We start from the raw sequence: 18854 nt of genomic DNA, 5'->3' as shown, positions 1-18854 counted from the left end.
AATTAGTGTCTGTGCTTTGGCTCAAAAACCTTAGGTTCCTTTTGGTGTTTTTTCTTGACACCAGCCTCTGGCATTATATTCCAGTTCATTTTCTTCCTTAAGCACCTGATGTATTTTCAATATTAAATGATTACTTTTAACTCCCTAATCAGACCAGAAAATGACCTACTACCTTCTCCAAAATTTCAAAACTTCATTAAAATGCTAAGAAGTAAAAAGATTTTTTTTAATGTAATTAAGTCTTCTGCATAATTTTCAGACTTTTTAAATGGCTAATGAAGAAGAAAAAATAGCATTTTTGTTCTCCTGATTTACGAAAGGGGAGTCTTACAGGACTACGTAGGAAGTTTTCAATTATTCACATCATTCTGTTGGGAATGAACTCTAGAGGACAGGATAACTACCATTGTTTTGGCTTGCATACAAACTTCATTCAAGGGAAATTAGTGTAACCAAACAAGAGGGATTTTTGTAGCTTAGAAGCCTCTTTTGTGTAAATACACACATGCTTCCATGGATTCAGTCTTGTACTAATGCCAAAAGTATTGGTACAGTAGCTTGCTCACCAGAGCACAAAACAAAGGACATTTGCATAAGATTGAAGTTCATCTGTCAGAGTTATTATTTTTTGGTATACATTGTGTTTTCAAAAGGTAAACAGAGTAGTGTTACCAATGCAATCTGCATAGTTTGAAAGTATGAATTTCAGCAGTAAAGCAATGCTTTTTTTTTTTTTTGTTCACACATAATTTTAAGCTATGAAAAAACAGCTATTTACTATTAGACAAAAAAATCCTGAGCTTTTAAAATTTTGTTTTAATGTCTAAGGAATTATGTGTTACCTCTGTTTAATTGAAATCAGTTCAATATGAATACAATGGTTACTGTAAGAATTAATAATGATTGACCACTAGTAATTATGACAAATTGCCAGACTGCTTATTGAAGATTTGGGCAATCTGCTTCCAGGACTCTGCCCTCTGTACTTCTGTAGATATATCTTAATATTTTCCACAATTTACAGTGAAGTGTTTTTAATGGATTTGCCAGAAGCTGCAATACTGTGTAAATAGTAGCTCTAGTTCAATCACGTGCTTCCTCACATGTCCATGTTTCACTGCATGAGCTTTTTTACGTTGGCTTCAACTCTGAGCACAAAGACTCACTGCAGCCTTTGAAGCTCCAGTTAACGTGGTAAGGACATAATAATTTTATATCTTACCCCTGTTTTATTTTTTCTCCTAGTGCATTCAACACTCAATCCTACTTTTAAAAGCCTGTGACTTATTAGAGATTGTGTCATCTTTTACTGGATGTCTTTTCCTGAGATCAGATGCATGTGTTCAGTTGTAATTTTATTGTGTTTTCCTCACTCTGAGAAAACTCTGAGATTAAGTAATCTACAAATACTGAAAGTTAGTTGGGTCATTTATTTCTTCTGAAATCTGAAGTCAGGCAATGCAGTTTTCAGTCTAAAATAATTAAATTTCAGTACAGAATTGCTTTCTAAAATTTGTTTTACTTTCTTACTGAAGGGTTCAAATGCTCCTTCTCCTTCTTCTTACCCAGCCTGTCATTAATATTCAATACCCTTTAAAGCCCTTTAATGTCCAAACTATATCAACTCCTCTATGAAGTGTCACTGCCACTCATATAGTCTCAGACTTGTGTTTTCTACCTGGAGACAAATATTATTTGTATCTGTTAAGACTATTTTGGTCAAAGATGCTGAAGCCTGCATGTTTTTATTTCCATGAATCAGTTTTACTGTTAGTTTTTATTAATTTCAAATATTTAAGTTAAAATATTCAAAATAGTTTATGGTGGCAGCATTGAATCGAGAAAAGTGACTTACATGTATGCCTCTCCAAATATATTCACTCCTGACTATCTCTTCTGCTAAATTCTCTCTGTTACTGTACAGAGCATTAGTTCTTTGCTGATATTGACATAAATTCTTGTATTTACCCAGTATTTTAATTTACTTAATGTTGTTCCATTTTATATTCACCATAAGTGATAGAAAGTCAGGAGCTCTTGGTAGAGTTCCTGCGCAGAGAGTATCCCATGGCTGGACTATTACTTCAGTTCTGATTTCTAAGATTCTAAGACTTCTTAAATATCTTACAATTTCTCTCACTTGTCCAGGTCAGCAAGACATTAATTTAATTTTTTTAGCATTTATTATTCTAAAAATAAATCATTTCTTCTCTCTTTAAAAATAATGAAGCCAAGCTATAGTTGCAGAAGGGTTCATTGCACTTCATCACCGACGAGATAATAGACAAGGCTTGCTGCACCCAGCAGTTTTCTCGCCTTCTGCTTGTTTGCAGATGGGAGCACCAGAGGAAGCAACTGGGATTTCATCTTATGTGTCGGTCTTCTTACAAATCTGTCAAATGGATTAGCTTGCTAGAGGTGGTGTTGTTTCCTTCCCTGCATTTTTATGGCAAATTCATGTCAGAGTAGTAGGGCTTGGAGAGCACTCACGGCTTCATTGTGTCCCTGAGGCAGTCTTGTGTGAATGCTGTGCACTGGGAGAGTACAAGAAGAACATGGGAGCACCTGTTTGCAAAATGTTTGGGGATTTTGCCCAAATTCTCTAGAACTAGGGTGGAGATCTGCAAACCCTCTGTGTCCCTTCACCCCCAAAATTGCTAGTTCCACAGACAGAACAACTGTGCAGTATTCTTCAAGGATTGCCTCTCAGTGGTTGAAATGTTTTCCTGTGTGGAAATAGGATGGATTTCACATGGAATTGCTTTACACTGGTGCCCCCTAAGAGTCCCAGAAAGGCCTGCTTTCCCTCCTGGGTAGCTCCAGCCCAGCACACCTGCAGTGCATATATCACCTATGTTGTGTTCAAATGAAATTTGTGGAGTCCTTTGTGTGACACTGTGCTCTTACCTCAGTGTCTACGATGGTAGCTCTTAAGAACAGGGTGGAAAACAAGACTTCTCTTTGGGAAGGAGATTTTAATTACCTCTTGCCCTAGAGAGAGCTTTCCTCCCGGGTTAGAGCAGAAGGTATTGGAAGGGCACTGTGGGAAAGATTAGCAAGAGGCTCCTTTACCAAGCCACAGTCGCAAATCAATAGAGGCTTTCAGCTGTCAGTGCAACCAATCCCTAAACCATGAGTGCAAATATTTACTTCTACTGAAAACAGAGAGAATTTACAAAAAAGAGAAACATATTTCTATTCCTTTATTTAGTCATTGAATCAATAAAAATGATTTGAGGATGTGAGGAATTCAAAGTGCTTCAGGATAGTACTCACTTGAGTATGCAGCCTATTTTCATAGACAAAAGCTTTAACTCTGAAAGGAGGAAAATATCAACATGGCAGGTCACTCTCAGCATAAACACTTCTGATATGTGCGTGCTCGTGCTCCTTTAACATTTAATTTTAATCAGAATGGACCAGTATCTCTCCATAACATTTAACTTGCTTTCCTTCGTGCAACAGAAAGTGTAAGGCTGTCGATAATTTTTAACGTACCCATTTCTGTGACACCTGCATGATATTTTTTAATATTTGCTGAATTGATAATGTTCATGGTAGCGAAGTATAATGCGCAATAAACTGCTTTTGTGGCTGATTAAATGCCAAAGTGAAGTGGAGGTATTCAGCAACTGCAAAAGCCGTTTATTTAGTGTATGCCAATGCCATGAACATTATTCCTGTTACACAAGATTTGCTATACCCTAATGTAGAGAAGTAGAAAAGAAATTGTTTCCTTTTCTTGTGAGGGTTGCAATTGCTGTGCTGCTTCAATCTCACACTTCACACTGATATGACATTCAGGAATGTAGCTAGGTTGAGTGGCTCGAGAAAGAGGCTGGTTTACACACTGAATAATTATTTAATGGAGTTCTTTGTGTAGGGGAGGCATTATGTGGCTGGGTACACTGAACTAAATTAACTGCAAATATTTCAACTTTGACCTTATAACTTTTGTTAGGAGGAATTCCCTTTTGCTGCTGGGGTTCTTCCTTGAGGATTTTGGCCTGCAAAAGGCAAGTGTAATCTTAATCGTTGGCTTTAGCAGAGACTTGCTGCCTCATATTGCCTGTATTGCTCCCCTTCACTGATGACTGCCACCAACTGGACCACTGACAGATAAAAAGCAGCCCTAATTTCCTATCATCCTTCATGTAACTTTTTCTCAAGATAGAAGTTGGCATGAGTTGTGCATAATCCTAATGTTTCTCTCTGGGGGAAACATTTGTTTTCCTTTTTATTGTTTATAAAGAGTTTATAAGGGAACTATTTCCTCCTGGGTGGATGGAATAAATACCTCATTGACATATAGTTCTTGTGCTGTGCTATTGCTTTATGATAACATCATTTAAAGAAACTTCCTGCAATTTGATTAGATACAAAATGAGAAAAATAAAAAAATTACTATTATTTCTCTCTTAATATATGTTGTATATGTTGCCTGTGTGGAGCGAAGGGCTGTGGTGATTCTGTGACACCTAACTGCCATTCTAATTTCTTTTTGTTTGTTTGTTTGTTTTGTATATTGATTCAATAATGTCATTGATTTTCCATGGATTGATTATTTTTCTGAAGTATTTCCTCATGAGTTTTCTGACTGAGGAAGGGTTATAGGCTTTTTAATTTGATTTTCATTCATGTTTGTTGTTACCCACAGAGATGACAGTCTCTTACTTTGCCATTCACCTGCCATTCTGTTCTGTATAGAAGAAAGAAGAAAGCAGAGAAAGCTGTTATTCCACCCTCCAGATTGAACAGTGTCATTAGTTTGCTGTCACAGTATCTTCAAGAGTTGCCATCCATACTCTTTCAGTGCAGAAGGTTATCATTTATGGCAACAGTGATAATTTTTTCTAGTAGCTATTTCTTAAATTTCACTACTAAATTAGATATGAAACTGAGCAAACACAAATAAACAAGCCTCTCTTTTAATAGTTGTCTTCTGTTCTTCATTAGCCCAGAAGCTGGATAGTGGACTGCATTTGCCTGTTGTTCTGTAAATAGGCTGGGATTAAAATATACAGGAGAAAGATTTCAGCTGTAAGAAATAGGTATCACTGACACATTTAAAACAACATACCCTGTAGTTACACTTTGAGTATCATCCATGAAAAAGAGGGTGTTATATTTATCCATTTTTCATTTCCCACGAAATTAGTTGTAGGCACATGTTCTGGAGCTGGGGTTTTTGTCTTACACATTAATGCTTGCTGTCCTGTGACGTTGATTCTGATTACGGGGTGTTGGATACAATGCTAATTACTCCAAGGTCACTGAAGTCAGTGCTAACAGTGAAGTTGATTCTTCAGTGTTCCTCCTCTGCAGGTCACTGTGTGGCAGAGAATGAGGCTGTGAAGACCCTTCCTCTGTTCCAGGTTTAAACTTCCTCTTGCTATTTCATTCCCCAAACACTGCAGTCTGCAGTTACCCCAGGACAAAATTCTGAGAGCAGAAACAACCCTGATTCTTAAGCCATGTCTGCTAAAGGGAGATGCAGTAAGGCAGGGTAACAGCTTTGTGCTGGGAAAGGGAAAAAAAATGGGCTTGGACTTTGTTCACCACCAGTTTTATGCAGGTATGCCGGGTGCATCGGGGAAATTGTTTCGGAGCAATCAATCCTTGTGTGAAGATTGCCTTGTAATACTGCTAAGGTCAGGGAGACCTTGGTTCATTTGACACATATGAGCTGCTTGAGTGACTTAGGATATTCCAACACCCATAGGAACAACCTTAACTTGCACACTAGAGGTTTTCCACATGTTAGGACTGTGATTTCTTGCACAGCTTGCTCATTTGGTATAGATTATACAGTGGGGGTTCTTCAGCATCATCCCTCTGCCTTTGATAAAGTTGAAACTCTCTAGTGTTGGTAGTTAGGATCATGAATGTTCTTTTGTTTTTCCCACTACTCAAGAAAAGTTCTAGGAGTTTCTGTAGTAGCAATCTGTTACAGCAAATTTGATCATGCTATTCTTCTGTGGTAGTCCTTGCTGAAGCTGGCTGTAATACAGGTACAAATTTATGAGCAGAACTATCAGTGGCATTTCTCAGAATCTGCATTTCCAGTATGATCCTGGCTCTTGATTGAACCTACAATAATTTCTGTTAAGACAGATAAGAATTTAGGAGGAAATTCTTCTCCCAACTATTTGGGGGGAGCTGGGAGATTATCAGAGGACTAGTCCAGTGCCTGGAATGCAGATTTAGGGTAGCAGGGCTTTGTTTGGAGTTTTGCTTCTTTCTGATATGTGATTTAGTTCAGGATTAAGTCTTTCTATCTCTAAAACTGGAATAATAATATTTGCAATTTGAGACTTACAATGTGCTTTGAGACCAGCAGTGAAAAGCTCTCAGTAGTGTATTTATTACATTCTGTTTGTAGAGGTTACAAGCAGTATCTAGGAGAAATGAGAGTAAAATGAAGCCAAACAGACTGATTTAAAAGCAAACTGTTGAAGACAGGCCTGAACAGTAAAATAGCTTACTTGTGCCAATGCGTCTCCTCAGATAGCTCAGAATTAAGTTGCAGGGTTCCAAGTGCTGTCAAAAAAGAGGGAAAAAATTCCAAGGTTATAACTGTTTAATGGGGGGAAAATGGCTAATTTCTGTCTCTTTAAATTTTGTGGTGGAGAAAATAAGGTCCTTTGATCTTTAAATGAAAGCTTCCAGAGTCATTACATTGAATCAGTTAATCTCTCCCAGTAGTTACCTTATTCTCTCTTCCTCATGGGCATCCTCTTTTATGGTCTCAGTGCTGAGCTTCAAATCAATGAACAAACTGTTACTGCTTCCAACACAGCCTGTCTAGTGAGCTTTCCTGCTTTCATGCATTGCCAAGCTCTTACCTCAAACCCTGGCACGTCCAAGAGGAGAAGAGGTCCAGTAGTGCCACATGTGAGTTAACCAGGCTGGCTCCATCATCTCCATTTATGGGTCAGGCAGTCCCTTGCCTCTTGACGAGAGATGTTTGTGAGGGATTGCATATCCTGTCATTCCCAGGTGACACAGGTAATTCTAAGCAGCTCAAGTGACACAGCAGGGCTAGGGAGTACTCTTGGTCATCCCATTACTTAGTTAAAATATTATTAACTAAATCAACAACAGATCTTCATATCTTTGTGTGAGATTTCCCGCTCTAAGCCCCACAAAGCATATTTGTTACTTACAGTATGAGCTACTGTACCTGTTAGAGCACAAAAAATGCTGTGAAGTAGCACCTGGGAAGTTCTGAAGGTGTTCCCAGCTAGTACACACACTGTGTGAAACTTGGGAGCTGAGGTTGAGCAGCCTCTGTTCTCCTGCCATTAATCTGTTCCTTTATGTGGACGGGTTATAGGGTATGGTGAAACTTGCAGAGGTTGTGTTAGAATAATTTTGTAGGTTTAGACATAAAAGTTAGGCATCAAAAATGAAATGTGATTAGAAAATAACTTATCCTCTCTTCCAGGAAATAAGTTTTGGTACAAAGTGAAGGTTTTGAGATATTTTTATCTTCTGGGCATGTAGTACCAGGTATTTTTCTAAGTAGTTTGCATGCAGTTATTTTATTAGAAGCCACCTTGTATTAAGCAACAAGAAGGCTTTTTTTTCCACCAATAATTACAGATTTGCTTTATTAATATTCAGATGTCAAATATGTTATCTTCACTGAGACAGAATTTCAGGATAGGCATTTCATCCCTGCATTTCCAAGAATTGTACAGCCTGTGTTCTAGATTCTGAGTATATATAATTTCTCTCTTCATTTACTTCCCTTATTTTGACTTCTGTCCCTTGTCTCTTGCTCCTTTCCTGGGGTGAGAGGTTGAAAAGGCCTTGACACTTTGTTAGTGCTGCTCAGCAGTAACAAAAATGTTACCAACAGTGTTTTCAGCACATGTCTGAAATCCCATACTAACCCCATTCTACTATCAAGTTAACCCTTCCCAGCTAAAACCAGCACATACTTGTACTTGAAAACTTTTTCTGTTGTCTGTGCTGATTATCCATTCTTCTGTTTCCTAAACTTATCACTAGATCACATGGAATATTTCGAAAAGAGAGTTCTGCTCAATATCAGTGAGAATGGTGCAGAATCAATTCCTACCTTGTGTGAAATTTTGCACTTGTTTATCAGTGGTATTTTCTTTATTTGTTTGAACATGACTTGGGGCCAGAAGCAATAGAAATGTGAATACAGCATTTGATAATTAGCCAGAGCTAAGCCTTTCCTGTGTGGGCACCAATAATCTTGGTTTTGCTGTCTTTACTCAAGATCACCCTGTCTCTAATACTCTGTTTAATAGTATTCCAGAATCTGTTATCAAAATCCTTCAGCTTTCTCCAGCACTTTGCTGCCAGCTTTCTTACAAGTCCAATGGCCTAAGAGGTCCTTCTGTGCCTAAAATAGAACATTTTATAATCCCATTTTTTAAAAAATTGTTTTATAAATCCATCTTTTCTGTTTCCCTGGACATGTGTAATTGCACATATACATTTTTAAAGTTAGTTATTTTGTAGACTGAGAGAAGGAAGAAGTTGAAATCAACTGAAACAAATGTATTGTGGTATTACTATTTAACACTTCTGTATTTTCTTTGTTTTACCTGGGTTTTAGACATTTACCTAGGTTTTAGTCATATCTAGGTTTTCTCCATTTCTGTGTTCTTTTCTATGTTGGATTCAGTCCTTAATTATCTCATGCCTGGGAGGAAAAGAGACAGCAATTGTTATAGATGAGTGGGTAAATGGCAAGGAAAACAGTCCCAGAGCAAAGCAAAGCTTCCTGCACTGGGATTTCTAGGGAAATGAGTATTGATAGATGCTTTTACACTACCTTGATGAAACTCTGAGATTCTTAATACAGGTTAAGTTGCATGTCCTCATTGTGCCAGTCTGAAGGCCCCTCTGTCATGGTACCATGGCAAAAAGCCTTAAATGATTTAGAATATCTATGCACTTTATAGTGCAATTATTTGCACTCTCAGTGGAGCTGGTAAGAATGTATATGTATATATGTGTGTGTGTGTGTGTGTGTATATACATATGTGCTATCAAAAAACCCCCTTCAAAAACCTAAAAAAACCCCTCACCTAACCTCAGTTCAGTAAGAGCAAAACCGCAGTAGCAGTATGTGTGTGTATATACATGATGTGTATGTATAAGTCTATAAAAAAAACTGAATTCTGTATGTAGCTGCCAATCTTTTTGTGATAAAGTTTTCTCAGTATCATTTAGAGTACCTAAAATGGAAAATTGTGCCTGTTCTTTGTCTGATACTTACCAGTGTAATATGTTAATTAAAAATAAAGGAAAAATGTGCATATATCATCAGATGAAGAATGCAGAAAAATCGGGTTTTTTAGAGGAGCTAATGCATTTATGTCTGTCTGAAAATTGTATAACAAACATAAATTTGTTTTGACTCTGCCACTGGTGGCAAAGCAGACCAGGTAATACACCCTAGGAAAATAAGTGACAGTTAGTGATATTTCTGATTTTTAGTGTATGTTTGCTAATGAATCTGAACATCGCATGGATTTTTTAGTGATGTGGAGCATTCTGAACTACCAAAGCAAAATAATAGATTTTTCAAAGGTTGCAGCTGTTACTGTGGGCCTCACTAAAGTTAAAGTTTAGATTTCTGTCTGATTTCCCTTTCCCCATTTTGGTGGAAAAGAACATCATCAGGTTCCACTTGTGTCCATCTTTTAGCATATTATGTCGGTGTTTTTGAAATCTGACTGTAAGAAATATGTTATTTTAATTTATTTCTTTTTTTTTTTTTCCTCTTTCAGGTCTCCTGGAAGCCTCCTCTGATTCCGAATGGAGAAATCCTTAACTACGAGATTCGCATGCCTGACCCGCGCATTGTCATCGCTGGGAACCCTTCGTCCAGGCTGAGCCACTTGGTGACCAATCTGGTGCCCTACACCAACTACTCGGTCACGGTGATAGCTTGTACTGGAGGTGATGGCTTTCTAGGAGGCTGCACGGAGAGTTTGCCTACAAGGGTGACCACACCCTCCACAGTTCCTCAGAGTGTCAGCCCCTTGTCCGTGACTCCAATCAGTGAATCCTTTATTGCTGTCTCTTGGCAGCCACCACTAAGGCCCAACGGTCCCCATCTGAGGTAAGCTGAGACTGTGAGAGCAGTCTGCTTCTTCTTACCTAAATCTGACTGATGCAGACTTTATCATGGGATCTCTTAACTTTGGTCCTTTTGGAATTCCTCTTTAGGGCTCAGAGAAGAGGCAGGATTATTCAGGGCAAGTGTGTTGTCTGTGCTGGAGGGCTCTGAGTCTCAGTGCTGTTTGACAAACCAGGAGCAACCACAGGATATTTGCAAAGTCATAAGTGGTTTGGGCTGCAGCATCAGCCACTTTTTGGTGATGAGTTCAGGCAACAAGTTCCACCAATAAAATGATGAGTAAAAAAAGAGATCTCTGTAAACATGAGTAATTAACACAACCAATGCTCTCAATATGCTGGGTTATTCCACATGAATAGAAAGTGACCACTTGGAAGGATGATGACATGAAATAATCTTCAAAAATTAAGTGATGAATAGATTTTAAATGAGACAGTGCATGAGAAAAATTGAGGTTAAAGTACTAGCAGTGTGAGGGCATATCCAAAATAGGAAATGCAAGGAAGTGCTGGGTGTAGCAGACTGGATTTCACTACAGAAGCCGAAAAAAGAAATCTCCTCTGAAATTTGTCTGGAATAATGCGATGGGAATCTTGACTTGAATGTTGAATACGGAGCATGTGTGTGTAGCTATACATTAAAAAAATATGGATTTGAGTGCATAAAGGTTTATAAAGACAAATGTATCTTTATATATACACAATAAAAATATCAAATCTTTCATTCTAGTGCTTTAACGTATCGTGAAACATTGTGCATGGAATTATAGCTCTGTACTCCATATGTTCTGGTTAGCAGCTCTCTTCTAGGTGCACTGATGGGTTCAATAATTATCATGTAATACTGTTTCAGTTGCGTATGTTATTACAGCACAGTAGCTTGACTTTTTCTTCAGGCTTAATTAGGGCACACAACAACTGAATGAAATGATGATTGCTCTACAGTAAAATTTGAAGTTTCAGAAAAGCAGTGTCTGTTATTCTGGGGTTAACAACATGACCATTTTACCATAGATTATTGAAGTAATTCAGCACGACCTACATCTGCAGATTTCATTTCGTTCATGGTGTGCCATGCTGCCCTCAACAAGAACAACCACTGAAGCAGCTGCTCTGTACAGCATGATGGAACAAGAAGTCTGCAGCAAGCAGAGTAGCAGCAGCAGCTGCCAGTGGGGGTGATTTACACATGATCGCCACTCAGTGTTCAAAAAGATTTGATGTTTTTCAAGACTCGTCTATGAAATAAATTGGACAGAATATGCCAGGATGGTTTCTTATAAAGCTGTAGTGATCTGTCTCTGGGTTGACACTGATGAACCACTCATGTGCGACCTGTTCTTGTTATAAAGTCATCTGATTTTTTTGACAGAGTTGGAGTTTAATTAGTTTTTGCTATTTAATTTCTGAAGTTATAATCCAAACTTCTGCAGTAATTCATTTTGGCATCACTAAGTGGCACAATGCTTGCTTGTACCTGTTTAGGATTATTCCCTAAACTCAAGGGCAAAAGTTGTTGGAAGTTATGCCTGTACTCCCTAGCTGCTATACAGCACGGGTAGTGTCAAATCTCTCATAAGAGCATCTCAGTTGATTTCTGGTTTTGAAGCAACTCTAAATCACTGTATGCAGTACCTGTTAAATACCTCCTCATTCACGGTCTCAAATCTGGCATGGTACTGTCCAACATGTCCTTATCAGACTGGAAATGATCTTGATTTTGGGAAGTGTCAAGTTACACATAAGCCATTGGTCAGCATGATAATTACAACAGAAGGGTGACCCACTCCAGGGTATCCTGCAGAACAATTAAACATGGAAACATATTCACAAATGTGCATTTAAAATGAGAGTGTTTAAAATCTGCCTGAGTATCCATGTACTTTTGGAATTTAGCAGTAAGCACCTTTCCAGAATGGTGGAATGGGAGGCAGGGACAAGATGAAACAGAGCAGCTTACCACTTAAAAACTCAAGTTATGTATTTAAGTGAATATATATGCATATGACCCTAATTTGCTGGGGTATCAAACTGAAAAAATTACTGAAAGAATAAATTAAACAGTCCTATGGAATGTAATAAAGAGTAATAATCCTAAAGATTTTGAACAAATATATCTAATTTTGTTTCCTTTAGAGTGTAGTTTCCTTTGTAATCCCTAGAATTATTAGGAAATAGAAACTCTAATATTATCCCCTTTAGTTTGTACAGGCACTAAGTGATCTAATTTTTGCTAAGTTCCATAAAGGTTTTGTTTAAAAGATGATGGAGAGTATGTGATGCAGCCTGGGTGGAAAGCATGTTTTCCAAATCAGACAGTCTCATGGCTGACCTGATGAAAGATGGGCTTTGGCTGACCTGCTGTTTGGAACAGAGACAGGAATACTGCTTCAGATACCAATTAAAACCAAGATGAAATAGTTTGGTCTTTCAAGCTCACATCATGAATTTCTACCCAAACACAAAGGTGCCTTGCTAAGGTCTACAGATGGCTGAAACAGTTAACTCATTCTGTGCCTGTTGTCTCCTGTAATTTACACTGTGGTTATTTGCAAACACATTAAGTACAAAGGCACACTTAAGCTACTACTAATAGTAAAATAATAATGATAGTGCTCTTTGTTTCAGTACCTTTGCAAGAAAGAGACATAATCATTTAATGCTCTGGAGCAACCTGTGCTTATCATGCAAGTCTCCATAAGATACTTTTATGGGCTATTTGGACTTGATCTTGATATCATTTCCACAGAGTTTAAAATCTGTAAATCATTAAATAAACTAGTTTTGTTTTTTTTTTCAAGTGGAAATGCTTCATTTTCCATTTTCAAAGTAGTTTCCTTTTTTATATATAATTAAGTAATTGAATGTTTTAAATCACAAAACATTAAAAAGAATGTTTATCTCAGTAAGTTTACAGCTGTAAAAACAAAATAATGTGTGGCTTTAAAAAACCTGGTTGGGTTCTTTTTTTTTTTTTTTTTTTTTTTTTGTGTGTGTAATAACATTAGTTGAGATAATCCTGGTGTTCTGCTTGTCTTTTGTGTTAGATATGAGCTCCTGAGACGTAAAATCCAGCAACCACTTGCATCAAATCCCCCTGAAGATTTAAATCTGTGGCACAATATTTACTCAGGAACTCAGTGGTTTTATGAAGATAAGGGTCTTAGCAGGTGAGATTACAAAAACTATAAAAACAAATGCTGGCATTTTGTATAGTGTATGTTTAATAGTTCAAAGTATTTCTTGTGTCTTTATGTAGTGAACATATTAATTATGTAATGAAATATTTTTTGTCATCATCTTTGGTGTTAGTCATTCTAATACGCAGGGATTTATTATTAGTGTGTCATTCTTGACTCATACTTTGTTTTGCTTTGAAAAACAAATTAAAATAAAACTCTCATGAAATTTTAGCATCAATATGCTCAAATTGTTGATATGCAATCAAACCATTTAGATTTATGTGTACAGATGCTGTAGATTTGCATGTCTTCAAAGTTATAGCACAGGCAAAATGCATGTTTGAGGGAAACATCTGAAAATTGTTTTCAGCAATGTTTTTTTTTTTACCTGACTTTGTTGTATTAGCTTCATCGCCATTAAATGTAGGGTGTTTAGAGTGGAGAAATGGAATGTGTGCTCTGTTCCCTCAGTATGTAACAGAACTACTGTGTAAGGAAGAGCAAGACATTTACTCTTAATTGAACCTTAATTTCTACATCTTGAAGTCAAGGCTATTGGTCTTTAAGACAAAACACGCAAATTAAGAAATTGTGATGGAAGATTCAGTTAATTCTTCATTGTGTTCTTGTAGGTAAAGTCTCATGGATGGTTTCAGGGTGTGTGAGTTCTATGTGCTGGCGTGCCTTATGAGAGCTCCATGTCAATCACTGACCCTCAAAATCTGTACTGTCCTCCTGCTTCTGTAAAAATTGTGTGAGCATCCTCCTGAGCACAGGAGGATTGCTCATTGTCCTGAGCACAATGGGAATCAGGAGAACGTGGCCTCTGCTCCTGCCAGAGACACACCTTAGCAAGCTGAGGGCTACTGCCTCTGGCTTGCTTCTGCCTGCTTTCTGAAAGTCACTGCTCATTTCCATCTGCAATAACTTGCAATAATAAGTTGCAGTGACTGCTCACAGAGCTGTTCTTGTACCAATCCTGACCAAGTGTCCATTTCTTTCTCTCAGCCATGCTTGAAAGTCCTCATAGAATTGTCTTTGGTTTTAGCTTTGCATATTTTAGTGGTGCAGCATATTTTAGTGTGTGTAGCAGTTATGTCGGCAATTCAGAGCTGGCAATACATTCAGACAGAGCCTCAGTGACTGGTCATTAGGCACCATGACATTTTGAATTGAATGAGCCATGGCCAAAAAAGTGTGCCTAACCCTTTGACATACCTGAACACTTCTGGAGAAGGTTCTGCAACCTGCAGCTATGTTTTTACAGTTAACAATGCAGGATGAGTTTGTGGCTGAAGAGGAGATGCTGCAGAGAGGCTCAAGCACTCAAGCGTTATTTTTCTTGAAAGAAAATTAATATATCAGCATTTATTTTCATTTGTCATACTTTAAGCATGTTGCAGAATTACTGATCTTGTCAGATGGTTTCTTCGTTTCTAATAGGCTACGACAAACTCATTTTATTTTCATTGTTGAAAATGCGGATCAAAAAAATGAATCACAAATTCTCATTTGTAAATGAGTAAATTGCAAGACTTTAGAATCCTTTCTCTTTTTTACTGTATATGTGCTACAATGTCCAAGAAATAAATAAATGTTTGCAAGTGACAGAAGATGCAGAGAGAGAAATAAAATGTGTTTTGTATATTTTCCCTGTTTAGCAATGCTTACAGTTAGAGTGGGAGCTAGTGAGTTCCCATTAATTTGCTTTCTTTGCAGTGGGACTGCAAAAGCTTAGCTCTTCTAAAAATCAGGGTGTTATAGTAAAGCATCTAAAAGAAATATAAAAAGTAAAGTAAATATACACTGTGAGTGAGTATTTTTTGTACTAAAATCTCTAAATATTAGACATTTATTGTACGCTCCCTTATTGCGTCTGTGGACTTTATCCCACTGCATATTCAGTGAAAATTTGAACAAGATGATCCTGAGTTCTGTCTTTGTGTAGTTTTGTGTGAGGCTTTTTATGAGGAAATTAAATTTCAGATTATGAGATCCCACTTAAAGTACATTAATACACATTTTGCCATCGGGAAGAAATAGTGACATGATGGTCACTTGGTTACTAAATACACATGTAGTTTTCAATAAATCTGTGTAATTGAAATATGCACAGTTCTGAGGAAAATTACTTTATTAAATGAGTTTGAACTCCTAGGTGCCTTTTTTTGGGGATGTTTTTGTAGTAGAAGAGTCCTGGCTGTGTGGTGAATCCCTTTTACAAATGAGACTCTGCAAGTTAAAATCAATGGGTTTCCCAAAAGAGGAAAAAAGCCTCATTTGATTAAATTCTGATCCAAATTTTGGCAGGTTGCCACCACTGTAATTACATATTGAATTGAGCTATAATCTCTCAACACCTCAGAAGCTACAACTATGAAGAAGTGAAATAATGTGTTTTATTTTTGTTACCATGTTAATCGTGGTGAATAATTTCCACAAAATAGATGCCTCTTATGAAGTCTTCATTGGTGCATACCATACAGATGGATTTTTGTCCAGGGGGAGAAGAAACAGCAAAACTTTGGTGCAGGCAGATGGTTTACAGCAAATATTTTCTATGTCTGCATTTTTCATTCCATTTAATTATTTTTAAAATGTCTTAGGTACACAACATACGAGTACAAGCTCATAGTGCACAACGAGGTAGGATATACATCAAGTGAAGAAGTGATAGCCACTACATTAGCAGGATTACCAGAGAAAGGAAGTGTCCTCGTTGCACGTGCTGTTAATCACACTGCCATAGAAGTGGAATGGTCAAAACCAAGTAAGTGTGCTTAGTATTTATTCCAGTAACTAGATGTTAACCTGCCATCACTTACCATGGCCTGCCTTGCTCTCAGAGGAAACACAGTCCTTGCCTTGATTTATAATATACCTAAATGTCCTTGAAAGGAGAGGAAAGAAATAGGGGCAGGGGGGGAAATGTGCACATTTTGCTCTTTCTCAGTCGTGTCCATATTTATAATATGCTCTTTCTGCAGAAAGAGAATAGTGAAAATGAAGAAATGGTTAATGCAATCTTGTGAGACATGTATAAAGCAGTACTAGACACAAAAAAAAAAAAAAAAAAAAAAAAATCTTGTTGTCTTTGTGGCCGATTTCATCCCTTTATATAAAAATTTACATCTACATTCCTTCACGATGAGAAGATTCCCTTTCTCTTTCATTATGCTCTGCTCCTTAAAATGAATTTAGCCAATTTCTGTAGTTGGTTTGTTAATACAGCAGTGGGGAATCTCTTCATGACTTAAATGCAAATGAATTTTTAAGGACTCTGTGCTGAATTGCAGCAAATGTAGTCTTTTTATTTTATAATTGCATGCCTGAAGTAAGCATGCTTATAAAAACTGACAAATGTAATAGATCTGAAGCAGCTCACTGAAGTTTCATTACCTTAGTAATCTAAACCCTGAACTTCTAGATGTAGGTAATGCAATCTGGTTTTATTTTCATTCATATCTTAGAAGTTTCCTTCATATATATTTGTGAATATAGAAGTTAAACACCAGGACAAGGCTATTCATTATTTGAAAACCTTATAATATTTTATTACTTCTTATGTTGCAAATGACCATATTAACTTTTTTGTATATCAGTCCTTCATTCTTTTTACATAATATTAGTTTTCAAATTAGTTTTTTATTTTCTTTGGGAACTTGGGAGCCATCAATATAGGTTGCCTTACTGTCTTTCCCTAATGAAGTTTCTGACTTCTAAGGATTTAGGCCTTGTATCAGTACCAGTTAAAAATAGCGTATCATTCTTGATTAAGAGTTTCCATTACAAACCCATATATTATTAAGTCTGAAAATATTCTTTTGGCTTTTATCAGTGCTCTGTCCCAGTGATCTGAGTCCAGTTCAGTAGTACTGTGTGTCATTTCAAGAGTTTTGTGTTAGTGCTTACAGTTTTTGTCATAATTACACTTTTCATCTTGATGCCTAGTGGAAAAGCAATTGTGTTTAGTCAGTCCTGAACTTAAACTGTTTGACAAAGGACAGATAAGATAATAGATGACATCTTAGTCACTAAAATGGAGAAGACTTGCCTGGAATCTGTGCTTATCCATCAGCTCAGACCAGTGAATATCCTTCACTGTGTAGCCAGAAAATTGTACTTTTTTTTTTCTGTCTGTCTCTGGGGAAGTTAGTGCTGAGTAAAATACATTTTAGAAAGAGCTGTGAGGATTTGGGGGTTTTGCCCTGTATGTGTAATGCTTCTGAGTCTATTACAGCTTTACATGTAGATGATGTGCTCATGCTTGTTCTGAAACAATAACACACATCTTCTCCCTGTACTGTGAATGGCCAAAATATCACCTGGGTAAAGCTGAATGTCACTGGAATTTATGGCACTGGCACAAGTCCTTCATTCATGGCTAGAGGAACAACACAAGATTGGAAAGGGCTCTGGGAAGTGTTGTTTGAAGGGGAGGAGCAAGAAGGCCTGCACATCACTGCTTGTGATGGGTTTTACCTAGTAATTTGTTTACTCTGTTGTCTTCATGGGGATGTCTAGAGAAAGAAAGCTTTCTCCAGTGTTGGATAGGATGATGAACCATTAATAATATTGACAAATTAGTGGAGTAGTCTGCATAACTCCTTAAAAAGGTGAAATTGGAGGCACTTGGTGGAATCTTTCCTTTTTTCTTTTTAATAAGAGAGTCTGAATAAAATTTGGTTTACTCTTCACAATGAATGCTGTTGATAAGAAACTTGCTGACTGAAAATTTCCTAGATGATGTCCCAGTGTTTTTCCTTTCTTTTCCCAGCACTGCAGGATTTGCAAGGAGATGTTTTTTACTACACTCTATTCTTGAATTCTACTGATGAGAGAAGATCTCTGAGGATCCAGGCTGATGTAAACTCCATAGTCATAGATGATTTGCAGCCCAACACAGAGTATCAAATATTTTCTCAAGTTTTTAATGGAGTCCACAGCATCAACAGTGAAGTTGTGCATGTGACTACCTCAGATGGAGGTTGGTTAGCAGTGAATGCAGCTTGGCTTAAAATCTGAGAATGAAATTGATTGATTTTTGTTAGGGTTGAGATCAGTCATCCTTCCATTATAAAATTTCCGGTATAAAAGGAAAAAGGTCTAAAACGTTAAAATGCTTAAGTGCTAGTTGTCATCATGTGGTAGATCAATAAATGGTCCCACTGAGACAGAAGCAAAAGCTCTAATAGCAGATATTAACCCAGTTTGTTCTCATCTTCTCCTGCATATTCCTGTCTGTGTGCACTAAGTTTGGAGGTGAGTTCATATCAATAAATGGTGGAATTTAGAAACAATTAATGGGTTTTTTAAAAGATTTGCTCTGTGAAGCGGCGTGCTTCTGACATGACAGTTGTACACAAGGCCTTTCCTGAGTCATTAGAAACTCTGGGTGCAAGTTCAGCCTCTAAGAAAATTCTTTATGAGTCATTTCTATGCCAGTGGGCAAGTGCAGAGCTGGGGGTGGAGGTTGAGGATAAAATAATAATTAAAAAAAATTGTGCATCTGAAATGTGTTTAGAATGGTCTTTCTAATCTTTT

At 37.2% G+C, this 18854-nt stretch overlaps 1 protein-coding gene across 1 annotated transcript in view; it reads left to right on the top strand.

Annotated features, from left to right (window-relative positions):
* The window catches only part of USH2A (usherin), a 377078-nt gene that overhangs the window by 246693 nt on the left and 111531 nt on the right, over positions 1–18854 (top strand). The window contains exons 42-45 of the mRNA XM_066316187.1: positions 9777–10111; positions 13176–13298; positions 15917–16080; positions 18088–18297. Coding sequence (XP_066172284.1) covers positions 9777–10111; positions 13176–13298; positions 15917–16080; positions 18088–18297 — 832 coding nt within the window. The remainder of the gene's footprint in view (positions 1–9776; positions 10112–13175; positions 13299–15916; positions 16081–18087; positions 18298–18854) is intronic.

The sequence above is a fragment of the Sylvia atricapilla genome, chromosome 3 (assembly GCF_009819655.1).
Source record: "Sylvia atricapilla isolate bSylAtr1 chromosome 3, bSylAtr1.pri, whole genome shotgun sequence".
NCBI classification, from domain to species: domain Eukaryota; kingdom Metazoa; phylum Chordata; class Aves; order Passeriformes; family Sylviidae; genus Sylvia; species Sylvia atricapilla.
Note: the sequence above shows the minus strand (reverse complement) of the source record. Positions and strands in the feature narration are given on the sequence as shown.